Source organism: Pristiophorus japonicus, chromosome 9 (assembly GCF_044704955.1).
Source record: "Pristiophorus japonicus isolate sPriJap1 chromosome 9, sPriJap1.hap1, whole genome shotgun sequence".
NCBI classification, from domain to species: domain Eukaryota; kingdom Metazoa; phylum Chordata; class Chondrichthyes; family Pristiophoridae; genus Pristiophorus; species Pristiophorus japonicus.
The window spans coordinates 100,693,010-100,702,855 of NC_091985.1; the positions used below are offsets into that span (position 1 = coordinate 100,693,010).

Consider the following 9,846-nt stretch of genomic DNA (forward strand, 5'->3'; position numbering starts at 1 on the left):
ACATTTATTGCAGTAGTGTTGCTCCTCGTACATATGCCAGCTCAGCGCATGCATTCTCATGTCTCCCCTTCTCTTCTAATAACCTCAATTATATTTTCCAGCTCCCCAAGCGCAATAGGAGGCCCCTGCAGCAACACCTGTACCGCTGCAGGTCGTGATCACCACGGGTGATGAACAGCAAACGGAGGAGGAGGACGACAAAACTGAGCCTGATGTCCCATCTGTGGTACATGGGGCCACATCATCTCAATGGATGAAGTAGTGGGGCCAAGCGGCGTGCAGCAGGCCACTCCAAGTCGTCCAGTGCCCATGTTGACTCTGCGGAGGTTGAGTCGGCGAGGTAGGCATGTGCTGCCAAGGACAGATGTAAATGAGGACATGGTGTCACTGTCAAGGGCAAGCGTCGACATAGGACGAGAGCTCCTGCAGACGCTTGGTGGATTGACCGGCAACATTGCCACACTGTCTGCGAGAATAACGGCGGGCGTGGAGCAGATAGTTACGACAATGGGGCAAACGACCGACTCTGTTGATGCCTTGCGGCACGCGATAGCTCGGGATACGACACTGCACCCCAAGATGCCGTGCCATCAACCAGCAACACAGATGTGAGACAGAAGGAAGAACTTCCTTCTGACTCACAAGACATTTCTTCGCAAAGGTTTTCTCCTCCATCTACTGAGGTCATTCTACCGATGTAACTACCCCCTCCCACAGCAGCAGCCTTTGAGGTGCTCTGCTGCAAGACGTCTTGGTCCTGTTACTCGTGGATTACGTGGGTTCAAGGTACAGGAGGGAAGCGTGGCCGCAGGTAGGGAGGGGCTGTATATTATTGTTGTTTAAAAAAAATTAAATTGTTGAATGTTGGGGATGAATATGTTAAAACAATTTTTAAATTACCTGTTAAATTATAAAATTTTTTTATTTAAGTTTACAATTGTTGTGGTGTCTTCCAATAACGTATGGTAAAACATCAATACAATGGTTGCAAGCCATGGCCAGGTCAGGCAAGGATGAAACGTAATGCAACTGTAACTGTCACCAACGTAACTTCACGCAAAGCGTTCATTTATGTGCTGCTGATGCAAGAGTTTTGCAGCTGCGTAACTACCACAGGGCTTTTCCAGTGGTGTGGGGAGACGTGGAGGCATGGTTTTCATCGCCAGGCTGATTGTCCTCCCCGAGGTCCTCGTCCTCCTCTTCCGCCTCCCCTCTCTTCTGAGGTGGATCGGCGGTCCCATCTGGCAATTGTTGTCCTCTCCTGATAGCTAGTTTATGCAACATGCAGCACACCACAATGAACTCGGTGACCTGCTCAGAGTGGTATTGTAGGTTGCCTCCTGAGTGGTCCAGGCATCTGAAGCAACGCTTCAGAACTCCAATTGTCTTTTCGACGATAATTGCACGTAGCTATATGGCTTTCTTTGTAGCGCTTCTCGGCTTCTGTCTGGGGCTTACGCATGGGGATCGTGAGCCAGCTGGCAAGGCCATATCCTTTATCCCCCCCGCGTCCAACCGTGACCTTGTGGCTGACTCTAACAGGTCAGAGACAGTGCTTTCACGCAAGATGTGCGCATCATGGATGCTCCATGGAAAATCTGCATTTACTGCCATGATTATTTGCTTGTGGTCGACAACGAGCTGCACATTCAAGGAGTGAAATCCTTTTCGGTTACAGTAAACTTCTGCATCCTGTAAAGGTGCTCGCAGGGCGATGTGCGTACAGTCTATTGCTCCCTGCACCTTGAGGAAGTTTGCTATTTTCGAGCAACCCAAAGCCCTCTCACTCTGTGCCTCCCTGGTCATAGGGAAGTTTATAAAATCCATCCTGCGAGCGTAAAGTGTGTCAGTCACCTGTTGAATGCAGCACTGTGTAGCGTGCTGAGAGATACCGCAGATGTCGCCAGCCGAGGCCTAAAAGGAGCCCGATGCGTAGAAGGAAAGTGCCGCAGTACCTTAACCTCAACGGGCAGTACGGTCCTGATGGTGCTGGTAGGCTGCAGATCTCCCTTAATTAGCTGGCATATCTCACTGATGACCTCCTTTTGGAATTGCAGCCTTCAAACACACGTGTTATCGGACAAGTCCAGGTATGATCACTTATCCCTGTAAACGCACTGGGTGTAATGTCTTCTCCTCGTGAGCAGTCTGCCACCTCTTTGGGCACATAATGCTTTTCAATAAACCTCCCATCTCTATTCTACAACATGTGATTCGTCATCAATACTGGTTGAGAAATTACAGGTCACATCATTATAAATGCCCTTAATTTGTTCTCAACAAAAAAAAATGTGATTAGATGATTGGCAAGAGTCAAAAACGCCCTTAAAATCAAACTCAAATTGCTTCTCCTGATGAGCACTTCAAGCAGCCTTTTATTAAAGATCCTCCGAGTTACAAAATGACGTCCGTAGTGCTGAGTTAAGGTCAGATGATTGCAGCTTTTCTTCAGCCTCATTTTGGGCCAGCGATCATTTGGGCGAATTATGGGCAAAATGCCAAAAGTAGAGCACGGTGATCATCTGGGCGATAATCGGGCGCTAGTTTCCATTATAACCAGTATCTCGGCCTTGCACGAGGATGACATCATATATATATATTTTTTTTAAAATAGGCCGGGTGATGTAGCTCATTCATTCCTGTATCCCGAAAGTTGTGCCGGCAATAAATGGGCTATAATCGGGCGCTAGTTTCCGTTATAACCAGTATTCTCCGCCTTGTACAAGGATGACGTCATATATATATATATGTATATATTTTTTTTAAATAGGCTGGGCGATGCATCTCATTCATTCCTGTATACCGAAAGTTGTGCCAGCTTTAAATAGGTTATAATCATGCGCTGGTTTCCATTTTTCAACAAAAATGGGCGATAGCCTGAATCTCAGCGCTAAATGGGCAAAGATGTGCCGAAAGTCTAGTCCATGGAATGTTGACTTCCTATGTACAAAACAATGGGAGATTGGATCAGTTTTTGCAAACAATGGCATACTAGAGGAGGATATGGAGCACTGTTAGAGATAACAGGAGAAAATAATTGGTTCTGAAAAACATAGCATCATCATCATCATCATAGGCAGTCCCTCAAAATCGAGCAAGACTTGCTTCCACTCTAAAAGTGAGTTCTCAGGTGGCTGTACAGTCCAGTGTGGGAATTACAGTCTCTAACGGGTGGGGCAGACAGTGGTTGAAGGAAAGGGTGGGTGGGGGGGGAGCCTGGTTTGCCACATGCTCCTTCCGCAGTCTGCGCTTGGTTTCTGCATGCTCTCGACGACAAGACTTGAGGTGCTCAGCACCCTCTCGGATGCTCTTCCTCCACTTTGGGCGGTCTTGTGCCAGGGATTCCCAGGTGCCAGTGGGGATGTTACACTTTATCATGGAGGCTTTGAAGGTGTCCTTGAAGCATTTCCTCTGCCCACTTGGGGCTCGTTTGCCCTGTAGGAGTTCTGAGTAGAGCACTTGCTTATGGAGTCCATGTCGGGCATGCGGACGATGTGGCCCGCCCAAAAGAGCTGGTCGAGTGTGGTCTGCGCTTCAATGCTGGGGATGTTGACCTGGGCGAGGACGCTGATGTTGGTGCGTCTATCCTCCCAGTGGATTTGCAGGATCTTGCAGAGGCAGCGCTGGTGGTACTTCCCCTGCACTTTGAGATGTCTTCTGTATATAGTCCACATCTCTAAGCCATATTGGGGGGCATGTATCACTGCAGCTCTGTAGACCATAAGTTTGGTGCCAGATTTGAGGTCCTGGTCTTCAAACACTCTCTTAATCAGGCGACCGAAGGCTGCGCTGACACATTGAAGGCGGTGTTGGACCTCGTCATCGATGTCTGCCCTTGCTGATATGGAAAATGGTCCACATTGTCCAAGGTTGAGCCGTGGATTTTGATGACCGGGAGGGCAGTGCTGTATGGCGGGGTCAGGTTGGTGGAGGACCATTGTCTTACGGATGTTTAGCGTAAGGCCCATACTTTCGTAAGCCTCGGTGAAGCTGTTGATGATGGCTTGGAGTTCGGCCTCTGAGAACTCACTTTTAGAGCGGAAGCAAGTCCAGATAGTATAAGACAGCTAATGCACCAGGTCCTATTGACATGCAGCCTAAGCTGTTGAAGGAAGTCAGAGAGGGGACCACAATTTTATAGTCCTTCTTAATTATGCAAATTGTGCTGAAGACTAGAAGGTACCAAGTATAACGCCTCTGTTCAAGAATTGAGAGATGGATAAATGAGTAACTGTAGACCATTGATTCAACATTAATTATAGATAAACTTTTTGAATCTATTATTCAAGATCAAATTATTGAACATTTAGAAATGCATGGATAACCTCAGATAAGCAGTATGGATTTGTTACAGGTAAGTGTTTGACAATTTTTTCCCCAAGTTTCTGATTTGGATAAAGGGAATGCAATAGATGTAATATGAGTAGATTTTCAGAAGGCATTTGATGAAATGTCTCTCAGGAGGTTTACCACTAAAATTCGGACATATGCAGGAATTTTAACTGGCAGCGGGTTTCGGGTGGACAAGGGAGCCAGATGGGTAGCACAGCCACCTGACCCCTTAATTCTAATGCCCAGTGGATTTTAACTGCCGTAGCCTCTAACATATGATTGGGCTGCCCACTTGATCACATCGGTGGCAGGCACTCCAACCCACTTGTAGAATGGGATTTCTGGCTATTTAAAGTGTGAATGCACCTCTTAATTAGAGGTTGCATTCATGTCGCTGACGTTGGTCTCTGAATTTGATGGAAATATCTCAATCTGGAAGATGAATCTGAAGCATGCCCCCAGGATTTCTGATATATCTGTGGAGGTCCTAGTTGGGCACACGAAGGGACATTCTCTTTCCATCTGATAGGAAAGAAAATGCCAACGCAGAACATTCAACAGGCCGAGAGAGAGAGCTGGCAGGACCGAGGACCTTGATTCGATGCAGAAAAAGGTTCAATGGTCTGACCGAAGTAACAAACGTAAGTACAGGTCTGCATATCGCCAGTTCTCTGCGTTACACCTGACAACAGCACTTTCCAGTTATGACTCCTGGAATTTGTGTTTCTGTGGGGATGTCGGATGCACAGAGAATAAGGCTTGGCTATAATGTCCCCACATAATCAAATAATCTACTGACATGATGGCACTGTATGTGAACAACACTTGGGCAATGTAATGTTGCCAGCACCTGCAAAACTATATTCTATTGTGAATCCTACTCCTCAGGAGAGGAGGAGAAGGAATTGTAGAAAGGAGGTGGGTGTGGAGGTAGGACTTTATATTAAAGAAACAAGTTATTACACTAATTCGACACTTGACGGAGAATTTCAGACCTAGACTTAGAATTCTATCAGAATGATGCTGGAGCATGATCCTTAAGGGCATTAAGTTTATAACTGGGTATTAGACTGGAGTCAGATCTCTGTTCGTATAAAGATTCATCTGAGTTATGCGTGAGAAAGATGTGTAGATCCATAAATACAAAAAGCTCATAATTGAACACAAATTACCATGAATTTGGCTAACTTTGAGATTGTGGAAAATAAAAACTATTCACTTGTCCAGTTCTGATGTTGGGCAAAATGCATATCTGTGGACAGTATAGATAGAGGGAACTTTACCGTACCTCTGGCTTTGTGTTACTTGACTTGGGAATGCTTGATGCTTACACTGATGACTAAATTCAAAAAATAAACTAATAATCCTCTTTTTAAAATTGAGTATTATCACTTAAATGTTTGCAGTATACTATTTAATGATGTGCCTTTGTGAAACAGTAAAATATTTTGCAAGAAGATTGAGAGGCTCTTTGACCCAGAGTACAAGAACCCAGACTCCCCAGGGAGTGCTGAAACATTGTACAGGTATTGTATGAATATTTTCGATTGATTTTTAAAATTGTGTTTACCTATTAATCTTGTCTACTGAGAACTTCATACCGTGTTTCATGCTTTATTTCAGATGTAGCATGTGTAAGAAACTTCTTACCAAAGAAATTGAGAAAATGATTCCTTGTACTCCTGTGAAAATAAGTATTGATCTACATGGGAATATAATATACTTGCACATTAGGTATCGTTTTGGATTATTTTACAAATGTTTGAACTAGAGTATTAACAATTTCAGTGCAGTTTAGGTGTCGAATTAAACATTGGAATTTGTGGTCATTGATTCATTCTGATGTTTTCATACTGCACTTGTCATCTGTGTTCACCTTAATGATTTGCATTATTTAAAAGTTTTTTTTAAAAAGCCTACATTTGTCATAGTACTCAGTTTTACAGTTTAGTGCAGGGCACATCAGTCATTCCTATCGTTCTCTAACACCTTCAAAAAAAAACCTGCATGAGGCACAAAGTCATAACTGATCCCCAACACTCTCCCTGGTCTGGAAACTCCTATTTTTTTCCTTGGTCAGTTTCTCTTACTGTTGAATTTTCCTAGTTTGTTCTAAGGATAAGGGCTTACAGTGCTGAGATTGATAAAATTAATAGAATTTTGGCCTGACCTCATGGACACTCCATGACTTGTATAAAGGCGCCCATTGAGACCTCCAGGTCCTGTGTTCACAAGGAGGATCTGCATACTTTCACTGTGTAATGGGAGCAATTGGAGGGATGTGCCACTCTGAGCAGGAAACTAGACCGGTTAGCCTAATATCGGTTCTTGGGAAAATGCTGGAGTCAATCATTAAGGAAGCAATACCAGGACATTTGGAAAAGCATAATTCAATCCAGCAGAGTCGGCATGGTTTTATAAAAGGAAAATCGTGTTTGACAGATTTGCTGGAGTTCTTTGAGGATGTAACAAGCAGGGTGTATAAGGAGGAACCAGTGGATGTGGTGCATTTGGATTTCCAGAAGGCATTCAGTAAGGTGTCACATAAAAGGTTACTGCACAAGATAAAAGCTCACTGGGTTGGGGGTAATATATTAGCATGGATAGAGGATTGGCTAACTAACAAAAAACATAGAGTCGGGATAAATGGGTAATTTTCCAGTTGGCAAACAGTAACTAGTGGGGTGCCACAGGGATTGGTGCTGGGGCCTCAACTATTTACAATGTATATTAATGACTTAGATGAATGGACCGAGTGTAATGTAGCCAAAGATGGGTGGGAAAGCAAATTGTGAGGAGGACACACACAATCTGCAAAGGGATATAGACTGGCTAAGTGTGCAAAAATTTGGCAGATGGAGTACAATGTGGAAAAATGTGTGGTTATCCACTTTGGCAGAAAAAATAGAAAAGCAAATTATAATTTAAATGGAGAAAAATTGCAACGTGCTGCAGTGCAGAGGAATCTGGGGGTCCTTGTGCATGAGACACAAAAAGTTAGTATGCAAGTACAGGAAGTAATCAGGAAGGCAAATGGAATGTTAGCCTTTATTGCAAAGGGGATAGAGTATAAAAGCAGAGAAGTCCTGCTACAACTGTACAGGGTATTGGTGAGGCCACACCTGGAGTACTTAAGGAGGGATATACTTGCATTGGAGGCTGTTCAGAGAAGGGTCACTGGGTTAATTCCAGAGATGAAGGGGTTAACTTATGAAGATAGGTTGAGTAGGTTGGGCCGACTTGGAGTTCAGAAGAATGAGAGGTGATCTTATGGAAACATATAAGATAATGAGAGGGCTCGACAAGATGATGCAGAGAGGATATTTTCACTCATAGGGGAAACTAAAACTAGAGGGCATAGTCTCAAAATAAGGGGCTGCCCATTTAAAACTGAGATGAGCAGGAATTTCTTCTGAGGGTTGTAAATCTGTGGTATTCTCTGCCCCAGAGAGCTGAGGAGGCTGGGTCATTGAATATATTTAAGGCGGAGATGGAGAAATTTTTGAGCGACAAGGGTTATGGGGAGCGGGCAGGGAAGTGGAGCTGAGTCCATGATCGAATCAGCCATGATCTTATTAAATGGCGGAGCAGGCTTGAGGGGTCAAATGGCCTACTCCTGCTCCTATTTCTTATGTTCTTATGAGCTGTACCATGAAGCCGAGTTACCACTTTTAGGAGAAAATCGGATGTTACTGAAAAATTGAAATTACTGTTGAAGGGCTTGTGAAGATGTGGATGCATTTATTTTGAAACGGGTACAGAATTAGTCGTGTACTGACATAGCAAGGTGTGATTTTGAAGCAGCTGTTGAGCAGGGTGATCCTGTGTATTATTCCTCTGACCTGAGAGGGAGGACGTGGATTCTTGCTAATTATTGTTGCCACCTTGGGGAGGTGATCAGCCAAAACAAAGCACTTCAGAAAGAGTGAGGGGAGGAGGTGTTACTTTGTGCGCCTCCCAAGGAGATCAGCTTGCACATGATGCAGACAGAAACTTGTCTCTGCCCATCATCACAGTTAGTGAAGAGGGAAAGGCAGTGTGGGGTGGTATTTTGAAAGATGCACTTATTTGTGATGCAAAAATGGCCAACAGGCTCCACCTCTTATTTCTGATTGGTCCCCTTGGAGGATAAGCCACACCTTGAAGTTTCACAGGAATGTGTCACTGGATCCGCCCATCCCAAGGTCTCACTGGCTTTGCAAATTGTAACGCGATCCACTTGACTTCCTGAAGCGACAGAGGACAGAGGTCTACAGAAGAAAGCAAGGGCCAGCCAAAGTCCCTTACCCTAATCCAAGTACATCCCTCCCCCAGCCAAAGTGACTTATCCCATCCAGTCGAAGTGCATGCCTCCCCCAGCCGAAGTCCCGTACCCGAGTCCGTGCATCTCTCCCCCAGCTGAAATGCTTTTCCCTCGTACGTGTATGCCTTCACACAGCCAAAGTGCCTTACCCAAACGCAAGTGTATCCTGCCTGCCCACCCCCCATAGATGGGGCAAGGGTATGGATTGTTAACAAGTTTATTGGGTATGAAGTGATTAGTGACAGTGTCGTGACTTCTGGATATCATCCACTCCAACGTGTCCCTTGTAGGGGGTTGGAAGAAACTGATTCATCTTTCCTGTTCCCTTTTACCCCTCCGATTTGCTCGCCCCCCATGTGACCCCCCCAGCCCCTTTCTCTCTCTCTCTCTCTGTCTCTCTCCCAGCCTCTCTGTCTCTCTCCAGCCTCTCTCTCTCTCCCCAGCCCCTCTCGCTCGCTCTCGCGCTCTCTCTCTCTCTCTCTCTCTCTTACCCTCTCCCTCCGCCCTCAGCCTCTCCCTCCGCCCCCACCCTCTCAGCCTCTCTCTCTCTCTTACCCTCTCCCTCCGCCCTCAGCCTCTCCCTCCGCCCCCACCCTCTCAGCCTCTCCCTCTGCACCCATCCGTTCAGCCTCTCACTCAGCCTCCACCCCCTCGGCCTCTCCCCCACACTCCCAGCCTTTCCCTCCCACCCCACCTTGCCTCTCTCTCTCTCTCTCTCTCTCCTTTTTCTCTTTCTCTCTCTTTCTCTCTCTCTCTCTCTCTCTCTCTCTCTCTCTCTCTCTCTCTCTCTCTCTCTCTCTCTCTCCGTCCCCCCCTCGGCCTCTCTGTCTCCGACCCCCCCCCCCCCCCCCGGCCTCTCCCTCTCTCTCTCTCTCTCTCTCTCTCTCTCTCTCTCTCTCTCTCTGTCTCCGTCCCCCCCCCCCTCGGCCTCTCTGTCTCCGACCCCCCCCCGGCCTCTCTGCCTCCGCCTCTCCCTCTCTCCCTCTCCCTCTCTCTCCCTCTCTCTCTACGGCCCCCCCTCTCTCTCCTCTCTCTCTCTCTCTCTCTCTCTCTCTCTCTCTCTCTCTCTCTCTCTCTCTCTCTCTCTCTCTGCCCCCCCCCCCCCCCGGCCTCTCTCTTTCTCTCCGCTCTCTCTCTCTCTCTCTCTCTCTCTCTCTCTCTCCCTCCCTGGCCCCTCTCTCTGCCCCCCCGGCCCCTCTCTCTCTCTCTCC

The 9,846-nt window shown here is 46.4% G+C and overlaps 1 protein-coding gene across 8 annotated transcripts in view; it reads left to right on the forward strand.

Annotated features, from left to right (window-relative positions):
* Nucleotides 1–9,846, forward strand: part of sanbr (SANT and BTB domain regulator of CSR) — a 163,910-nt gene that overhangs the window by 42,000 nt on the left and 112,064 nt on the right. For all 8 annotated transcript variants that reach the window (XM_070889628.1, XM_070889633.1, XM_070889634.1 and 5 more), the window contains 2 exons: nt 5,772–5,858; nt 5,956–6,066. In XM_070889628.1, the coding sequence (XP_070745729.1) occupies nt 5,772–5,858; nt 5,956–6,066 (198 nt within the window). The remainder of the gene's footprint in view (nt 1–5,771; nt 5,859–5,955; nt 6,067–9,846) is intronic.